The sequence below is a fragment of the Lactuca virosa genome, chromosome 1, assembly GCF_052849685.1.
Source record: "Lactuca virosa cultivar CGN04683 chromosome 1, Lactuca_virosa_CGN04683_v6, whole genome shotgun sequence".
NCBI classification, from domain to species: domain Eukaryota; kingdom Viridiplantae; phylum Streptophyta; class Magnoliopsida; order Asterales; family Asteraceae; genus Lactuca; species Lactuca virosa.
Genome location: NC_136426.1, coordinates 104357522 through 104379188, shown reverse-complemented (window position 1 = coordinate 104379188; position 21667 = coordinate 104357522). Strand labels below are relative to the sequence as shown.

Below are 21667 nucleotides of genomic sequence, written 5' to 3'. Positions count from 1 at the left end.
AAGGTTTTTGGAGAGTAGCAATTGGTAGAGATGAAGGTGGTGACAGTGATTGTGGATTGTGGAGACGTTGAAGGAGGTGGTGGATTGTGGCGACCCATGGAGATTGTGTGTGTGAAATTGGGGAGAAGAAGATCAGAGGTGGTGTGTTGACGCTAGGTTTTATTAGATTGAAGATGAGAATTTGGAGAGATAGAGGGTTTTCGATTTTGAAATTGAGATCCGAGAATGAAGAAAACGAAAAGGTTGGATGTGGGGATATTTGGCGAGATCTCGGGAGCCAAACAGACTCGATCAGGGGATTACGGAATTGGGTCCAAATATGCATTAGATAATTGTACATTACGCTTATAAGGTTGGATGACTTAAAATTTATTATTATTTTATTTATAATTGGTTGTAATTTAGGCTTTGAGACTTGAACGTCTTAAAAAAATAATATTATTATAATGAATCTATTTATAGAAATAGTTAGATTTCTTTTATAAGATAGTAAATATATATATATATATATATATATATATATATATATATATATATATATATATATTCTACTATTATTCATTTTTATATACATATATGACTTAAGACGATATTTTATTAAACTTGGTATCAAATACAAGCCTTGAAGAAGTCATGACGAGTTTTTTAGAACCTTGGTTTTAATAGAAAATTTAGTGTCAAAAATTTCAGTACAACTATTAAACTTTAACAAAATATTCTATTATGATCACTTAAACTTGCTATAGCAAGATCAAACATTAATGAAACAAAAATATAATGGTTAAACAATAAAAATAAACAAAATAATTTTTTTTATGTAACCTCTCTCTCTCACTCTCTCTCTCTCTCTCTCTCTCCAATGACGAATCTAGAACCAAAAACCACGTGGTTTCTTATTTAAATAACACCGAAACATATAACAAACTAAAATATTCTAGTAGCGGGTTTAGTCAAAATATCAAAGCTTTTAAAATTGTATCTGGCGAGGTCTTATAGCTTGAAATATATTGATAATCGTATCTTAATCCAAACTTTGCAATATATCATTTTCACATGATAACATTCAATAGTTGATCATTCTGCCGGATCAACAAGTAGTGAGTTTAAATCAACATTCGTGTACTTATGTTGCTCTTTCTCATTATCTTTATGTTTTTTTAAAACTTATGTAAAGACATTATTGAATCTTGATTCTAAAAATTCAACACAATTACACAAACCAATCAATCATTCATGTTTTGCTAACATAGACAAAGCAATACAAAATCACAAGAGTAACATAAATTTTGTAATCTATCATTGTAAATTTGTAATCAAGATGCAAGACAAAAAACTTTCTATAATCTCTTAATGTAATCAAGATGAAATCTAATTATCTAAGTATCTAACATTCTCATTAACACAAAGTCTATGTAAAGGAATAAAAATAAAAAATTAAGAGTGAAAACAAATATGTAAGGGTGAAACCGGAGTTGAGGTAGGATGGTTGGTGGCGACGGTGGGCGGTGGCCATGGCCGGAGGAGCGATCGCCGCTCGACGATGTCACAATTATGTTGGCATGTAGGTTGTATCAGTGTGCATTATGTACTCGTGAATCTGATTTCATGGAGCGCCAAACCAAAAAATGTAGGCGACGATTTAGTTGTGGGCTTTTGTTTATTATTACTATTTTTTAGTTTAATTTTAATTTTAATGAATTGGTCTATTTTTTGTTGGATAAATTTTAAATTGGTTTAGGCATTGTGCTATTTTATATGGAATGCAATATATAAATAGCTCATAGGTGTTCAAAAATCTGATACATATTTTTGTTTCTGCAAAAAATTATTAGGTAGTTCCTTCATGAATTCTAAGGGTAGTTTTCCTAAAATTTTGCAATATAATTAAGTATACCATAGCTCTCTCTCTCTCTCTCTCTCTCTCTCTCTCTCTCTCTCTCTCTCTCTCTCTCTCTCTCTCTCTCAAACACCCATGTGTGTTTTGTGTTTATATGCATCTCCACGATTAGTAACACAAAAGACAAAAATAGGTGACATATAAGGATTATAAGTGAATAGGATTATAAATGAATAGGACATGATGAGGGTAGAAGGTGAATGGGTGATGAGAGTGGCGTGAGAAGAGAGATATATTTTAATAATTAAAATAATTTAATAAATGAATTAAAAACATAAGAAGTACTTAGTAAGGCAATATAGTCATTTCATATATGGCGGGACGAAACATGCAATTTTTAAACATATCAAAGACGGTCCGAGTTTAAAGTTAAAAGTATGGACTAAACATGCAATTTAAACTATATAGCAGGGACTATTCGTTTAATTTATGTAAGAACCGATTCATCCAAACGAACACCCTAACACCAAGGACGATTTGTGTAATTTATGTAAGAATATTTGTGTATATTCCTCTGTAGGGATAACGTATCAAAGGATCAAACTATCAATAGTATGGTTCTTTTTTCTTCGGGAGGTTTCACACACAAACACATCATTTTCAGCCAGTGATGTATTAGCCAATATGACGTGTTTTTGACGAAAATACATCTAGATCAATTCAAAGAAATTATGGATTTTAATAATAACATAAACGATTTTTCAAAATCTTTAATGTCAATGAAGATTTGAATCCATAGACGTCAACGATGCATAAATACAGAATTTAAATAATCAATAGAACTCCATTATTTCTTTTTATTTCATCCTTTTCAAGGTTTATATCTTTAATTTTTGATTTGTATTAATTATATTTTATGGTAAAATAAAAGCTAGATTTTAAGTTTGCCATTCCTTTTTTTTGTTTCGAGTTTCGACCATCAAGTGCCGACTTGAACATGAAATTGACATCTTTTGTCCTTTAATATACGGAATTATGCAAAATGTTTCCTTCACAAAAATCAGATAAATATTATTTTCTTTCTAGAGATTAGTGTGTCAGAAGGTCAAAAATGACTTTATAGTCCATATCCTTGTAAGAACTATATTCTTTTTGTGTTCATCAAGGTTAGATGTATCTACCAGAAGATAAGATCAAATGGACCAAACTTAGCAACAAAATAAGATGACCAAACAAAAGAACTTTACACAAGATCAGTCATATTCTTCTATATTTGCTACCTCCCTCCTAACTAATATTGGCAATAATTGTTTTATCATATATAAACAACTTTTTTTTTTTTTTTTATAAATTTATTGGAAATAATATACACTTGTGTTACAATTTTAAGCAAAAACATTACACTGTCGATAACAAACCTACTTAAAAATCATTACACCCGTTTCTGAAGGTTACATGTTTTAACCTTAATTTATGAAATATGTTGTTTAATTTGTGAAAGCATTAATTATAAGAACCAATTCTGTGTTGTGGTATTGATCCATGTCTGATGCACATGAATCCAAGTCAGCCCTTCTGCAGGTTTCACCCCCTAAAACCAACAAAAAAAATATCACATCAAGAAACACTAAAGGGTAGTAAAGTCATTAATGATAGTTTTGAAAGCCCTTACCTTTGAGCTAACTACAACAGTTGTCAAACAACCCTGTTGCTGTTCACCAGTTTGTTCCCATTTCTTGAACTTCACAAGCCACGTGTCTGAATCAATCTGTGATGGGAAAACTTGATCAACCCAAACTCGATATTGTTTTCCCTTTTTATCCCCACAACAGTTTTTTAGTTTATCAATGCAATCATGAAGAGATTGCTCAATTCCAGATGGATGAACAAACACACCAGAAGCAGACTGCATAAAGAAAAGAGATTACATATGTAATTATATGTATAAAGATTGATGAATATTCTTATAATTGCTTTTACTTGGGAATGTAAGGGTAAAATGGTCATTTTAGTAACATACACAAACAGATTTGAGGTTGCTCAAATAGACATCAGGACTTTCAACTTCTGCACGTCGCCACCTCTCGAAAAACAAGTAAATTTTGACTACTTCATATGCAGGGTCAAAATGGTCCAACTTTGCATCTGAAAGATCGGTTACATCTCTAGATGATATATTTGTCCCCAAATTGAAATGACCAATAGCTTCTATGATACCACCTGCACACCTGTCATTTGCATGAATGATTTTAGGGTTATTTTTGGCATTTTCAGCATGCCACTGCAACAATTCTTCCTGTGCATTGTTCACCATGACACCATGCACATCTGGAATGGTGAAAAGCTCAGCATCATTCCCTGAATCTCCACATGCAAGGGTATTTTTGGGTAATTTACCCTCGTCTTTTAATTTTTTATGTAGATAAGCAAGAGCTTGTCCTTTCCCAGCACCTTGTGGTAAAATATCCAAATCCATCCCACCACTGTAAATTATTTTGACATCTAACTGACAAACAAGAAAAAAAAATTGATGAATAATTAAATACAGTATGTCATTAAATGTTTTAAAATGAAGTTCAATTCTCACCCCTCGGTTGACTAGTCTTTCAGAAAGTGTCTTCATTACTTCCTGAGCTTTTTCTTTCTTGACAAAGAAGCTAGCTTTGTGTTGGCGTTGCTCAGTATCAGGCTTAAAAAACCAAAATTATTGTAGTTCTAGTATAACTAAATGGAGATAAACATCTATGTTGTTATAAGTAATCAAGAATAACATGAGGCTATCTATGAATGATTTTGATACCTGCAATGTGAGTTCTGGAATCTTGCTTGTTTCTTCAGAGACTATCTTTTTATCCCATTTTTTATTCAAAAACTCAACCCAACCTTCATCTGGCACCATGTTGTTACCATATGTTATCTCAGTTCCCACAGACATTATGGTTATGTCTGGGGTTAACATGGGCTTCTCTTTCCTTAATTGTTTGTACAATGTAGGTGATCTTCCTGTTGAGAACACTAGCAGTGAATCATGGCGATATTTAGCCTCCCATAACGCATTGAACCTTAGTATAGAAAGGTTCTCAGGATCATGATGATCAACCTGCAATAAGTCCATAAAGGTAGGCTTAATTGGTGCAATTAGTCTTGGTTTAGTTTTAGGAACATGATACATCTAAATGTGAAGAATTGGACTCTCGAATCTCTTTGAATGTATATTGTGTGATAGTAGCACCTACCATGGTGTGATCAAGATCTGAAACGATCATGAGACGTGGAGAGCTAGTAAACCTGTCCATGATTGTCCTTGTCGCTAAACCCTGTAAAACCAGTAGCAAGGTATATACAGGGAAAATCACATTTCCAGGACTTAAATTAAACAAGCAATTAAGACAATGATTAGAAGGAAGTGTAATCAATCGTGAAACATGATGAAATTATTAAACTTAATATACATTCATGAAAATTTATAATTGAAGTCACTCATCAAAATCAAAGAACTTCTTCGATCTCGCAAACGACTCGTTTAGGAAAAAACAGGGCTCTGTAACCGACTAACGGAAATCAAAATAAAGTCCGGGAACAACATGCCTCAATTAGGAAAGGTGCAGGTGAACAATTAACACGAAATCGATTTCCGATGAATAGTTTTTTCAGCGTAAACAAATCGAGATGCAAAATGCATGTTCCGTTCTCAGAGATAGAGAGATTTCTTACCGGGGAAAACAGGGCTACCGAATCAGACAAGATGAGGGTGATAAGTAACGAATGGAAACCTAAAATTGCGAAATTGATTGGTAAATTCGTGAACTTAGACCCTAAGGTTGGGCAACTACACGTACACCACATCATAAGCGGTGTTATAACCACTAAATGTACATCACATCATGTCACATCATCAGTGGTGTTATAACACCAAGTGGAAAAACATGTTGTATCTACATCAATTTTTTTTCCATTTTATAATTTATTTTTTATTTATTTCGATTTTTTTTAAATTTAGATAAATATTTTTTAAATATAACATAATAAATAAAACATAATGTTTAAAAATTATAAATAACAATTAAAAATTTTTAAAGATTAAAATTAACATAAAGACTAAATTACACATAATATCCAAAAACAAAAAAAGAAATAACATCCAAATTCAAAAAAAATATATATATACCATGCTATTCGTTATCGTTATTGTTACCATAGAAGATATAATCCGCCAAGTCCTCTCGAAGTTGTCTGTGTTTATTTGCGTCTTGGATGTCAACAACGCAATGCAAATAATCTGTTGTTCTTGGTTGAAACTAAACGTGTCTGGGCTCCGTTGGGATATAGTGTGCAATATTTCGCCCTTTATCTTCTACTACCATGTTATGCATTATGATACATACATACTTGATATATCGTAGAGTTTCTAAATCCAATGGTCGTGTTGCATGTTCGACTATATGTCACTTCGCCTTCAGCACTCCAAAAGCACGTTCCACATCCTTACGTGCTCCTTCTTGTCTTCTCTTAAAAAATTTGTCTCGTTCTCCAACCGGGTGGCGGAATGTCTTCACGAACGTGGAATACTGAGGATATATTCCATCTGTAAGGTAATACCCATATTTGTATTCTTTTCCATTCACCGTGAAAGGAGCATCCCAGGCTTTTCCATTCAAAAGATCGTCGAATATTGGCGACTGATCAAGAACGTTGACGTCGTTGTTGGAACCCGCAACCCCAAAAAATGCATGCCAAATCCATAAATCTTGAGAAGCGACAGCCTCTAACACCAACGAAGGTGATCCGTGATGACCACTTGCGTATTGCCCTTTTCATGCTACCGGACAATTTTTCCATTTCCAGTGTGTGCAATCAATGCTTCCGATCATTTCGGGAAACCCATGGCGTTCTTCATGCGCCGCATACAATTCTTGCAAATCATGCAACGAAGGTTTCCGCAAATACACGTCTCCAAAAGTTTCAACAACACCCCTTGACAATGTATACAAACTCTCTCTTGCGGTTCTTTCGGACATTCTCATATAGTCGTCCATGGTGTCGGGTAACTCCCCCATAGCCATCAAACGAATGGCCGCAGCACATTTCTGCAACGTTGTAAACCCTCGTCTACCTCTAGCATCATATCTTAATTGAAAAAATTCGTACCTAAACATAAATTAACTACAGTTTAAAAATATATTGCATATGTTGTAAAATTAAAGAAACATGTAGTACATTTTTATTTATTTTGTATAAAAGTATAGTAAACAAACGATACCGGCTTTCCAAGGCGTTGGCGATTCGTAAGAACACATCCCTACTCAAACGAAATCTTCTTTTGAAGTCCTTCGCCCCGTATACACAATTATCCGCAAAGTAATCGCGATATAGATGTTCGTGTCCTTCCTCGCAATTTCTGTTTAACATCGCACGTCTTGTTAGTAGCGGGGCTGGGTCTGGTCGTAGCAGGTCGGTAGTGTAATAATGATACATCATCCTAAAGAAAATATCGTCATCTGAATCATCGGACGAGTCGAAAGGATCCATATTTTTTTTGAAGATAATTGAAAGTATGTAGAGAGGAGAAGAGAAAGTGTGTGAAATTTTTTATAAAATGGTAGGTATTTATAGGGTAAATTGTTTGTTTTTTAATAGTTAATTTTTTTTTAAAACCGTTGCAATTAAAACGTTTGCAAACGGTCAAATTTCCTTCGTTTCATCCAGTCGTGACGCCAACGAGATCCAATCTCGACGAGTTGCAACGAGCAGGGGGGGCGGTGTTCCCCCCGTTAAGACGTCGTCGCCATGCGCCACGTCACCGGCGTTACATCTCGTTTGGCCCATACCGATTGCTCTTAAATTTTGTTAGCCCTAACAACACAGAGATCAGAGATGGTTGATGAAAACTTGAAAAGCAATGATCCAAGTTATGTGGCGTTGTCTTGTCTCATGTCACCTTCACCTGGCCATGTTATTTTTTCGTTAAAATCAGTTTTTATTTGTCGACTACAACATCTTCTATCCAACCGGAGCACATACGAGGCCACACGTCTGATAGAGGTTTTGAAAGTATTTATTTTTTGTCAGATTAAATATTAGTTTTCTTTTTGTTTTATAAGACTTGTCAGACGTAAAACCTTTTCTTTCAAAAAAAAAAGTTCAGTTTTTTTTTAACTATATAAAACCGAATATTTAATCCGAAAAAACTTAATATATAATATATTTTATGAAAAAGTAAAAACTCGTAACATATTTTAAATTAAAAAAGTATATTGATATCTCTAGTATATATCTTCGATGGTTATAATATGTCCAATAGTTGGAATCATGCGGCGTCTTTCATGGTTTCGTTGCTAAATTACATTCGTTGATTATTTTTACATGTATAGTTTTTCTATTTTAATATTACTCACTAATTAAATTACCGACAATCTGTTAGGTATCGAATGGTATCGTAATATTAATGAATTTTACTTATATATGAAAATTTATATTTAGAGAGTCATGTTTATATTTCACACATAATCTTCAAAATCAACAGACCGGTCATATCCACATCAAGATTCATCTTCAAGATATTAGTGCAAATCACCTAACATATGTTTCATAGCCATGATACTAATGCCCATACAAACAACATGGATGGGAATATCAAGAAACTTAGTTTAACAGGTATCAACAATCATACAATCAAAAGAGTTATAATAAGAACTAGAAGAAGTGTAATTGAACACAATTAGTACCAAGTATGCATAAATAATAGTTTAGACTTAGGGAGTGCAAGCAAACTAAAAGAAGGTTTAATTCGGTTTCTTTCCTAAAAAAATGCCAGAAAATTGAAAGAATGTTTAATTAAAGTACGTACTCACCGAGCTAAAAGAAAAAATGTTTTTTAATCAAAAGAATTCAAGCTATATGGGTTATGCAATGGACAGAAGAGCCAAAGGGAGAAGTTGTTAGTGGACAAAATGGAGAAGTATGGTTACTATCTCACTGGTGCCAACGTTCGGTGGTGCTTCATGGGGTGTGTTTGCAGACGAGAACAGAGGATGCAAAGGCATGGAGGAGTGGGTGGAGTTGATGGGTGACAAAGGCATGGAGGAGTGCGATGCATCGATGTGAGACATAGGCGTGGAGAAGTGGGCAGTGTCGATGGGAGGTAAAGGAGTGGTAGAGGGATGGCCGGCGTGATAGCAACTTTTGCGAAGAAGAATGTGGGTTGTGAACAACAAACAACTCTCAAGGGGAAGACATGCAAAAGTGAAATAGTAGGGTTTAGAAGATGTCTTCCAAAGAATAAAAATTATTCTTCTGAAAAAAAAAAAAAAAGTCAAGCACACCTTATTACAAACGATATATTTCAGCTATGTCTTCTTGCCAGTAGACATAAGTGATGAAAAATGCATTTTTCAAAAGAAAAAAAAACAAACAACAAACAACAAAAACACCAAAGTCTTCTAATACCATTTGTTATTATATTTCAGGGAAATCTTCAAAAAGATCCTAAAATTTTACCTAATTTACGAAAAAGTCCAAAACTAAAATTTGTTTACGAAAAACTACGAATTACCGGTAAAAATGGCGATTTGACCACTTTTTCCCGGTTTACCGGTTTCATTACTTATCTGGTTTCATTAAAGTCACGTTATTTTACCATAATTTTGTAACACCCATAAAAATCAAGCCAATTTAAAACTTTTTCAAACATCCAAAGCCATTAGTTATTACAAAAAGGTTTTTAAAATAGTTTAATATCAGAGTATCCCAGAAACCATAAGTCCAAATCACGAGGATGTGTACGGTCATGCCTTTGCCTTGCGAAAATCATCAGAAGTACCTGAAACAATAAACTAAAACCGTAAGCACAAAGCTTAGTGAGTTTCCCCCAAAATACCCCCACACAAAACAAGCATAAATACAAATACTCATGCCTTGCCCAATCAGCCTCGGGCTGGAATACCAGTATGTCGGGTCTAATCAACCATCGAGTTGGAATACCCAGGGTTTGTTGGCCTACCGCCTCAACCCTACCGCTCCTCCCGAGCCTCCGTGCCTACGGCTTACAGCCGGCCCGCACCTGGTATCTTGGCCTTCCGCACAAAGCAGGACCGCCTCAACCCAACCAAACACAATATGTCGACATATAAACAATCATGATCAAGTAGGCACATAATACATGCAACAACAATCATACAACTCACTACTGTCTACTAATCCTATCACCACATACAGTCCCGCCACCAGCTACCCCCATAGAATGCATAACCATAAGTAACCAGATGTGAGATAGCCACTCGAACAGATAGTCCTACTCTAGAGCCACAACCAAACAAGGAACAGACAAGAGAGCCTAGACTAAGAGTTCTCAAGCTATCCTACATAACCACCGACAGTCCCTAAGGACACTCCATAGATGATAACCAGCAAGCCCAGCTAACATACAGTTCTACAGATTGTTACCACAAAGCTGTTGGATTAGGTGTCTAAGTTCATAACTATTTATGGGATGTACTTGACCTGATTAGCATGGTCCATTTGGGTTGCATGGCATCATGCATTTGGATAGACTAAAATGAGAGAAATAACACTTAAGGTTTATTAATATATTATAAGTTCTAATATATTAATAGTATTATTTAGTTAGTATTGATCAAGAATTAATTTGGAATTAATTAAGTGATCAAAAGAAGACTAATTAAATATATGGGTTGATTGTGTAAATCATCCATACTTATATAGTGGGCTAATGCTTCATGGATTATCAAGTTGGGCTAAAACCCATAGGATGCTCCATGGTGGTTATAGAACCTATGGGTCATTGAAATGAAAAGTCATGACAATTAGGGTTTACACGGTGTAACCCTAATTGTAACACACTATATAAGCATCCTTATGTTCACCAAAAATTGGCCACTAAGCATACAAGTGAAGGCTAGCCGATTTCAAGAAATGTATCATTTCTCTCTAAGTTATTCCAAGTGCATTTGGTGTTGTGTGAGACATTTGAGGCATCACACTTGAGGTGCTAGGCTCACAAGGTTTTCAAGGAATCCTAACTACTACAAGGTATGTATTTCCTATTAACTTTTATGTTTAAAAGTTCTCCATGTATGCTAGATAGGTTAAGAACATTGGAAAAACAAATTTGCATGTATTATAGAAAACATAGATCCAAGGTTTCTAAGGTTGCATGTACACCATAGGAGTGTTAGAATGCTCAAAGCCCTTCAAAAACAACATACTCAATACCAGGAGACATATCTAGCTGATCACTACAACATATCAGCATACTCAATATCAGGAGACATATCTAACTGTTCACTATAGCATATCAGCATACTCAATACCAGAACACAGATCTAGCAAATCACTACAGCATAACAGTATACTAAATACCAGAACACAGATCTACTAGATCACTACAACATAACAGCATACTAAATATCATCAATCCAAAGAATGCATAACTGTATATACTCAGAGGTGAGATAGTCACCCGGACAGGTGACCCTACTCTAAAACCACAACCAAACAAGGAACAGGTAAGAGAGCTTATATCAAAAGTCCTCAGTCACCCGGACAGGTGACCCTACATTACTATATACGATCCCTAGGGCATCATTCTACTAGCAGATAATCAATACTAGTGGGCCGGCCTTGGTGCCTTAGACCCACAGGTATAGTGAGGCGAAACTCACCTCACATTGCTGACGTCCCACGGATAAAACTCCAGCTGCTGGTTGACAAATTCCCGAGCTGTCAACATCAAAACAACACCCAATTAATAATTGGGTTCCAAGCCCAAGGTCCAACTCACACTCCATAGGCCCAATAGTCAACCAATGGACCAAAGCCCATCATATGGCTCAATTTTCCAAATTGGGCCCAGACATCTACTTGGTCTTACCCTAAGGCCCAACCACTTAGTCTAGTCCAAACATTTGGCAATTCAATTGGTCCAACCTCTCATAATCCTCAAGGCCCAGTTACGGCCCATCTATGGCCCAATTTCCCAAATTGGGCCCAAGCCCTCACATGGGCCTTACCCTAAAGTCCATCCAAATATTTTAGTCCATTTACTTGTTCTTGGATATCCTATCAGTAGCCCAATCACCAAAGTCCAATAGAAAGGCCCAACTCAAGTCCCAAGTGAAATTAGGGTTTTCACATGAAATGACGATTAGAGTTAAGTGTTTCTTACTTAACCCATTAAGGACTTAATCCATTAAGTCCAATTTTGCCTTAGGTTAAATTGTCAATGATTATCAATTAATATTTTAAGTTTATTAAATAATTCTTGTGTCCCGATAAATTCCCAAAATTAGGGTTTCTTGACATTAGGGTTTCCAACCCACATACTAGCCCATTAATCAAATGGTTGGCTTTTAGGTCAATTAGGGCTTCATTGGGCCCATTAGGGTTTCGCTAATTGGGCACCACCCACTACTACCTTGGGTAGTGGTGGTCAACGACGGCTCACGGCGGCGGCCACCACCTCACGGTGATGGTTATGATTTTTGACTAGAAAATTTCCAAGCATCCCAAACACAACAAGCACACCGCCACCCAACACGGCGGCTGGTGGCGGCAGGAGACGGCAGCCACCACCTCACGGTGGTGGTTTTGAGTTTCTTTATTATACTAGTCTCTAATTACATTTTAGAATGATTAACCCAAAAATAACACATCTAAATAAAGCACACACACAACCACCTTGTGGTGGCCGGCGGTGGCGCATGGCAGCAAAAGAAAACCGCATGGCGGCAGCCACCATGGTTGGCTGCCATGGTGGTCCGTCACACTATCCGGCCAACAAACACCTACACACCCGTTGACGTTTACAGAAATACACACAACCACAAGTGAAACACCTCCGACGCAGCTGAACCTCACTCGTGACGGAGGACGACAACGGGAGACCATGAACAAGCAGCAACACGAAGTGGCGGCAGTAACGGAATATGGCGAGGCTACAGAAGAGCGAAGAGTATGAGAGGGGAAGAAGGGAACGATTCCGGAGGAGAGGCAGTGGTCGCGTCCACCACCGAGAACAGCAACCACAACCACGAGATTCCTGTCTTCGACTCTCCACTGCAATGACGCTAGCCCGCAGTTTTCTTCTTCATCAACAACAATGCAGCAGTGGTTGCTCGGTAGCGACGAGGGAGATGGCGGCTGGAAGTTGGGGGATACAAGGTGGCGGCCGAAAGAGAGATTAGGGTTAGGGTTAGGTTTGAGTATATCGGTGATACGCAAGGGAAAGAGAGGTGACGGGTTTTAGACCCCGTCAATATTCAATCTTCCATCCATTTTAACAATTTCGTCCCCTCCCCCCTTTATTCCTTTCAATTCAAGCCCACAATTTACCAAACAGCCCCTTGCTTCTAGATTTCATTACAATTCATGGCCTAATGTTACAATGTAGCCCCCATTTTCCTGAAATTATAACATTTAACACCCCCGCTTACACTCATCAATTAATACAGACTTAGGGCTAAAATAAAATATAAAATAGATCTCGAGACTTTAGGCTTATTATTTATTTATTTATCTACTTATTTTATTTATCATTATTATTATCATTATTTATTTTATTACTTATTTTATTTTATTATTATTTTTTTTAAAACAGAATGTTACAAATTTACGAATAAGTCCCAAACTAAAATTTAGTGATGATTTGACCATTTTCTATATGTAACATATATTTTACCGATTTCATTGTTGACCTACACGCATAGTTATTAAATGAGCTGATGAGATGAATATGTTGGGTTATATAATGTTATGTTTACCATAAAACCTTATATCTTGATGCATTGTATATTTTTTGGAATATAAAATGCATCCAACGAAGACTGCAATAATTACATAAACTAGCATCAACATCGTCATTTTTACATTTATAAGGAATTTAAAATTGTCTATCTAAACTTATGTAACCCAATATATCCATCTCATAAGACACCGGCTCATTTCCTGCTGTTTTTCTTTCCTGGAAACACACATTTTATTAGGTTCACTTTTGACCTAGATACATAGTCATAAATGAGTCGATGAGATGGATATCAAATTTTACAGTAAATGTAGTATTATATAGCTCATCGTATCCATCTTATCTGTAACGCCTGAGTTGTCGGGTATAAAGTTTAGCCATTATTTCAATTTAAATCAAAGACTAATCCATGAGTACGCTGGGCGTATACTAGGTACGCACGGCGTACTCCTTTTCATGCGTGCATCGGGGTGATCCCTACGTACGATGGGCGTACTGTGACATCCCCATTTTCACGGCCAGAAAAGACCGATTTTGTTTATGCTTTATAAAAATCAGAATACCTCTTTTAATAAAAATATTGCGGAATTTGTTCCCAGAAAAACATGATAAATGCGTTATCAAAGCATTTCTGAAGAAATGTATTTTTATTCATTTTAAAACATTGGGATGTCATCATCAATACACAAACATATGCATAAACATAACTTACGTTCATTATCACTAGTGATTTATATCTCCTTAATCTCTCAGTGTAATGTAACTTCATATCGACACCTGTGATTCAAATAAACTGAGTGGGTCAGGTTGGGATACCTGGTGAGTACATAGGGTTTTCAACCCACAATAATATAATTATTATGTTTAAACAACAAACAATCAACCCCATTTACCCATCCCCATTATCTTCCTTACTCTCAAGGGTCTACCCTAAGAGTCATCTATTCGTTTATTCCGAAGTCCCTTGCTTCCAGGGTTATAAGGCCGACACTAAGTCCATAGCTGCCAATGCATTAATTCCATAGCTGCAAAAGTTCCTTCATCGGGTACTAAATCCATAGCTACCAGTGTAGGTATTAAGTCCATAGCTACCAACGTTTATCTAACAGGTACTAAGTCCATAGCTACCAGGTACTAAATCCATAGATACCAACACCTAACAAGTACTAAGTCCATAGCTACCTATGTTTACCTAATAGGTACTAAGTCCATAGCTACCATCGTTTGTCCAATAGACACTAAGTCCATAGCTGCCGGTGTTTATTTATTGGGCACTAAGTTTATAGTTGCCAATGTTTACTCACATCATCTTTTATCTCTCATCATTCATCTACCCATGTTATACCCAACATATTTGTAGATATAAAATACGTATACAGTTTAAATCAGTTAAAACATGTATAAAAACGTTCATTCAGCATAGATAGCAAGTATACAGATAATATGAACACATAGCACGTAATTTATATTAAATACTTCATATCTATGTGTAAGATGAAAGGGACTATGCACTCACCTGAAAGGTGGGGACTCGGAACCCGGACAACGCTTCGTTATCTCAAAACAATTTTCCCTTGACAAAACAGCGGGTTTTTCTCAAAACCGGGATTCGCTGGAGCAGCGTTTATGAGCCGAAAGGCTCTTTTCTCGGGACTCCGGGAGCCTCGGGGCTTCCTTCGGGTGCTAGGGGGTTTACCTAGACTTTAGGGGGGTTTGGGGGCGGGAGAGAGAGTCTAGAGAGAGAAAGAATGGTTTGGAAAGGTGTGAAGAACGAGGGAACCCGACACCTCTATTTATAGGCTGGAAAATAGCCCTACTCGTCAAGTAGGTCCTCCTACTCGTCGAGTCCATGCCACATGTCACCTTCTGGTGGCTTGCCTTGGGGAGAAAGCCTTGGCCCATAATCAGCCACGTCACCCCTTTTGCAGCAGCACCCTGCCGACTTCTAAACACGGTAACTTTCGCATACGAGCTCCGTTTTCAACGTTCTTTTTTTCCACGCGTAGGTAAAAGCAAGATCTACAACTTTCATTTAGACTCCATCGGCTAATTCTCGACCGATCTTAAATTTAACAGTAGGATGAGATTAGACTGTTAAATGACCATGAAGAATTCGTAACTCCTTCATACGGACTCTGTTTTCGTCTGTCTTTTTACCGTTGAGTTCCTATTAATGAGATATTCAACTCTCATTTAGGTTGCGTAAGCCAAAAACCGCTCGAACTAAAATTCGAGTTTCGGGTCGTGCACTGCTATGCCAAATCTTAGAAAATTCATAACTTCATCATACGATGTCAGATTTGGGTGTTCTTTTTATGGATGTTCTCGGTTTAACATATACTACAACTTTTGTTTAGATCACTAAGGCTAAAAAGTCATCTATTGTAAATTCACTATTTACGTCTCCCGGTGCCGTGCCGGTTTTGCCGAAAAACTTCGACGGGCCATAACTTATTCGTTATAACTAGGATTTCGGCGTTCTTTATATGTACGAAACCCTTGTAACATATACTATCACTTGGCTAAGATTATTACTTCTTAATAATATCCCATCAAAAACTCATTTTTGATGCTCATTGTCTCTAAATTGACTAGCCCAGATCTACGGGCGTTATAATTATCTCCCCCTTAGGATGATTACGTCTCAGAATCATCAACGAAACAGGATTGTATAATAACTCAATACGTTATCTCTTCATCCTAGGTAATAACCGTAACTTCTATGTTGCTTCGAACGAGTATCTAACTCTTGGACTCCTTGACTGCAGGCGGTGCTTGATCTTGCACCTGCTTCCTATCTCACGTTAGACTCCAAATTATGACCTTCAAGTCACAATCTCGATCCTTACTAGAGACTCCTTCTTCTTAACAACTTAAGATAAGTTGTTTGATTTCCACAATAGACCGATGGATCATGTTCCAATGACTTCTCATCGTGTGTCGCAACGCTTAGACTCAGGTCTCTTAGAGTCAAATTCCAGAACAGACTATACCTTCCTTATTGTTCTAATGGGATATAATCACATCTTAAAAGGTAGCATTTCTAGCTACAAGCAACTATCGCGATACCTCTACTGATCGCCTTTTATTTCAATCTTCCGTCTTAAGTCAGATGCTACATCGAACTTGATTCTCTGAACCACATTACATTCAAAGTGTAGTCGGACTCAATTTGGTATGACCACTAGGATCGGAATAACAATCATATTCTTAATCGTTACCGAAACAATGGTAACGACATACTCGAATAAAACGAATTCAATTACTAGCTCCTTGGTAACCTTGTGACTTTCCCTGATCCAAGTGCGAGTCCTGTGCTTCTGGTAGTATATGCATCTACTACCTTTCACACCTACTCATACTCGTCCCAAGTATTGTCTCTCAGTCCCCAAGTCCTAAAATCACAAAACAATTTAACACATACGAGTGTGTCCAAATAATCATAAAAAAAATTCCCTAGACTATACTAGGACTTCTTCCATGCACATCTTCAATCATCAATTCTGCTTCAACTCGGTTGGTATTGGAAATTCAAGACCATGGGATAACTTTATGGATTATACCAAAAATTCTTTCTTTCTGCCAATCGAAAGTGTACTTCTCCCGTACTAGACGTATTATTTATTAGACGCATTCTAAAGGCAAGATACCTCTCTTACGATATCTTCTGATAGGTATCATTCACTATCGTAAGCCTTATTATTTCCTCTATTTTATCAGTCTATCATGGTTCGCATCACTTCCTGAACTTCTGCCATTGTGATAGGTTCGGGTGCAGGCGCAACGACCGATGCATGACCCGTCACATTCTTCGGCTCAGGTTGTCATCTTCCTCGGATATTTCCTAGTCTGTCTTCACCATGACGTTTTGTACACCAAAGCAGACATTTGGTGTACCGAGGCGAGAATTCAAGATAGGAAAGTTTTATTTACGATAGACGTATAAATCTCCCTATTACTCCGAAAAGTTACATGCCAGTTCTAATATCGTAATTAAACGTTTAGAAATCTGAACACATAAAATTTCCAGATTCGGTCGGCAATAGACCATAGATCCGAACAAATAATAGCATATAAGGCATCTTTATAGCTATAACATAAAACATTTAGCACATAAAACATTTTAGGCATCTTTCCTAAAATAAACTAGTGCTCGTGTCTAAAATATAGCAGTCACTCATCTCACAATCATCGCTTAGCATTCTAAGTTTAAGTCTAGAAATTTCCTACAAATTCCTAGTTCTCTTAAACTAATGCTCTGATACCAACTGTGACATCCCCATTTTCACGGCCAGAAAAGACCGATTTTGTTTATGCTTTATAAAAATCAGAGTACCTCTTTTAATAAAAATATTGCGGAATTTGTTCCCAGAAAAACATGATAAATACGTTATCAAAGCATTTCTGAAGAAATGTATTTTTATTCATTTTAAAACATTGGGATGTCATCATCAATACACAAACATAAGCATAAACAGAACTTACGTTCATTATCACTAGTGATTTATATCTCCTTAATCTCTCAGTGTAATGTAACTTCATATCGACACCTGTGATTCAAATAAACTGAGTGGGTCAGGTTGGGATACCTGGTGAGTACATAGGGTTTTCAACCCACAATAATATAATTATTATGTTTAAACAACAAACAATCAACCCCATTTACCCATCCCCATTATCTTCCTTAATCTCAAGGGTCTACCCTAAGAGTCATCTATTCGTTTATTCCGAAGTCCCTTGCTTCCAGGGTTATAAGACCGACACTAAGTCCATAGCTGTCAATGCATTAATTCCATAGCTGCAAAAGTTCCTTCATCGGGTACTAAATCCATAGCTACCAGTGTAGGTATTAAGTCCATAGCTACCAACGTTTATCTAACAGGTACTAAGTCCATAGCTACCAGGTACTAAATCCATAGATACCAACACCTAACAAGTACTAAGTCCATAGCTACCTATGTTTACCTAATAGGTACTAAGTCCATAGCTACCATCGTTTGTCCAATAGACACTAAGTCCATAGCTGCCGGTGTTTATTTATTGGGCACTAAGTTTATAGTTGCCAATGTTTACTCACATCATCTTTTATCTCTCATCATTCATCTACCCATGTTATACCCAACATATTTGTAGATATAAAATACGTATACAGTTTAAATCAGTTAAAACATGTATAAAAACGTTCATTCAGCATAGATAGCAAGTATACAGATAATATGAACACATAGCACGTAATTTATATTAAATACTTCATATCTATGTGTAAGATGAAAGGGACTATGCACTCACCTGAAAGGTGGGGACTCGGAACCCGGACAACGCTTCGTTATCTCAAAACAATTTTCCCTTGACAAAACAGCGGGTTTTTCTCAAAACCGGGATTCGCTGGAGCAGCGTTTATGAGCCGAAAGGCTCTTTTCTCGGGACTCCGGGAGCCTCGGGGCTTCCTTCGGGTGCTAGGGGGTTTACCTAGACTTTAGGGGGGTTTGGGGGCGGGAGAGAGAGTCTAGAGAGAGAAAGAATGGTTTGGAAAGGTGTGAAGAACGAGGGAACCCGACACCTCTATTTATAGGCTGGAAAATAGCCCTACTCGTCAAGTAGGTCCTCCTACTCGTCGAGTCCATGCCACATGTCACCTTCTGGTGGCTTGCCTTGGGGAGAAAGCCTTGGCCCATAATCAGCCACGTCACCCCTTTTGCAGCAGCACCCTGCCGACTTCTAAACACGGTAACTTTCGCATACGAGCTCCGTTTTCAACGTTCTTTTTTTCCACGCGTAGGTAAAAGCAAGATCTACAACTTTCATTTAGACTCCATCGGCTAATTCTCGACCGATCTTAAATTTAACAGTAGGATGAGATTAGACTGTTAAATGACCATGAAGAATTCGTAACTCCTTCATACGGACTCTGTTTTCGTCTGTCTTTTTACCGTTGAGTTCCTATTAATGAGATATTCAACTCTCATTTAGGTTGCGTAAGCCAAAAACCGCTCGAACTAAAATTCGAGTTTCGGGTCGTGCACTGCTATGCCAAATCTTAGAAAATTCATAACTTCATCATACGATGTCAGATTTGGGTGTTCTTTTTATGGATGTTCTCGGTTTAACATATACTACAACTTTTGTTTAGATCACTAAGGCTAAAAAGTCATCTATTGTAAATTCACTATTTACGTCTCCCGGTGCCGTGCCGGTTTTGCCGAAAAACTTCGACGGGCCATAACTTATTCGTTATAACTAGGATTTCGGCGTTCTTTATATGTACGAAACCCTTGTAACATATACTATCACTTGGCTAAGATTATTACTTCTTAATAATATCCCATCAAAAACTCATTTTTGATGCTCATTGTCTCTAAATTGACTAGCCCAGATCTACGGGCGTTATAATTATCTCCCCCTTAGGATGATTACGTCTCAGAATCATCAACGAAACAGGATTGTATAATAACTCAATACGTTATCTCTTCATCCTAGGTAATAACCGTAACTTCTATGTTGCTTCGAACGAGTATCTAACTCTTGGACTCCTTGACTGCAGGCGGTGCTTGATCTTGCACCTGCTTCCTATCTCACGTTAGACTCCAAATTATGACCTTCAAGTCACAATCTCGATCCTTACTAGAGACTCCTTCTTCTTAACAACTTAAGATAAGTTGTTTGATTTCCACAATAGACCGATGGATCATGTTCCAATGACTTCTCATCGTGTGTCGCAACGCTTAGACTCAGGTCTCTTAGAGTCAAATTCCAGAACAGACTATACCTTCCTTATTGTTCTAATGGGATATAATCACATCTTAAAAGGTAGCATTTCTAGCTACAAGCAACTATCGCGATACCTCTACTGATCGCCTTTTATTTCAATCTTCCGTCTTAAGTCAGATGCTACATCGAACTTGATTCTCTGAACCACATTACATTCAAAGTGTAGTCGGACTCAATTTGGTATGACCACTAGGATCGGAATAACAATCATATTCTTAATCGTTACCGAAACAATGGTAACGACATACTCGAATAAAACGAATTCAATTACTAGCTCCTTGGTAACCTTGTGACTTTCCCTGATCCAAGTGCGAGTCCTGTGCTTCTGGTAGTATATGCATCTACTACCTTTCACACCTACTCATACTCGTCCCAAGTATTGTCTCTCAGTCCCCAAGTCCTAAAATCACAAAACAATTTAACACATACGAGTGTGTCCAAATAATCATAAAAAAAATTCCCTAGACTATACTAGGACTTCTTCCATGCACATCTTCAATCATCAATTCTGCTTCAACTCGGTTGGTATTGGAAATTCAAGACCATGGGATAACTTTATGGATTATACCAAAAATTCTTTCTTTCTGCCAATCGAAAGTGTACTTCTCCCGTACTAGACGTATTATTTATTAGACGCATTCTAAAGGCAAGATACCTCTCTTACGATATCTTCTGATAGGTATCATTCACTATCGTAAGCCTTATTATTTCCTCTATTTTATCAGTCTATCATGGTTCGCATCACTTCCTGAACTTCTGCCATTGTGATAGGTTCGGGTGCAGGCGCAACGACCGATGCATGACCCGTCACATTCTTCGGCTCAGGTTGTCATCTTCCTCGGATATTTCCTAGTCTGTCTTCACCATGACGTTTTGTACACCAAAGCAGACATTTGGTGTACCGAGGCGAGAATTCAAGATAGGAAAGTTTTATTTACGATAGACGTATAAATCTCCCTATTACTCCGAAAAGTTACATGCCAGTTCTAATATCGTAATTAAACGTTTATAAATCTGAACACATAAAATTTCCAGATTCGGTCGGCAATAGACCATAGATCCGAACAAATAATAGCATATAAGGCATCTTTATAGCTATAACATAAAACATTTAGCACATAAAACATTTTAGGCATCTTTCCTAAAATAAACTAGTGCTCGTGTCTAAAATATAGCAGACACTCATCTCACAATCATCGCTTAGCATTCTAAGTTTAAGTCTAGAAATTTCCTACAAATTCCTAGTTCTCTTAAACTAATGCTCTGATACCAACTGTGACATCCCCATTTTCACGGCCAGAAAA

At 37.0% G+C, this 21667-nt stretch overlaps 2 protein-coding genes and 1 long non-coding RNA gene across 3 annotated transcripts; all 3 read right to left on the bottom strand.

Annotated features, from left to right (window-relative positions):
- Window positions 1-3174: 3174 nt before the first annotated feature.
- Window positions 3175-5667, bottom strand: LOC145154942 (sucrose-phosphatase 1-like). Its single transcript, XM_079075567.1, has 7 exons — window positions 5552-5667; window positions 5074-5154; window positions 4638-4937; window positions 4425-4526; window positions 3858-4343; window positions 3510-3743; window positions 3175-3428 (listed from the first exon to the last, which is right to left on the bottom strand). The coding sequence occupies exons 2-7, from the start codon at window positions 5131-5133 to the stop codon at window positions 3345-3347; spliced, it is 1266 nt and encodes a 421-aa protein (XP_078931693.1). The 5' UTR covers window positions 5134-5154; window positions 5552-5667; the 3' UTR covers window positions 3175-3344.
- Window positions 5668-6282: 615 nt separating this feature from the next.
- On the bottom strand, window positions 6283-6894 carry LOC145118700 (uncharacterized). Its single transcript, XM_079054389.1, has 2 exons — window positions 6699-6894; window positions 6283-6602 (listed from the first exon to the last, which is right to left on the bottom strand). Exons 1-2 carry the CDS (start codon window positions 6892-6894, stop codon window positions 6283-6285), a joined length of 516 nt encoding a protein of 171 aa, XP_078910515.1.
- Window positions 6895-9498: 2604 nt separating this feature from the next.
- LOC145106026 (uncharacterized) lies at window positions 9499-13114 on the bottom strand. The gene is made up of 3 exons (XR_013707457.1): window positions 12691-13114; window positions 11518-11575; window positions 9499-9656 (listed from the first exon to the last, which is right to left on the bottom strand). It is a non-coding gene; the product is annotated as an uncharacterized LOC145106026 (long non-coding RNA).
- Window positions 13115-21667: the final 8553 nt, after the last annotated feature.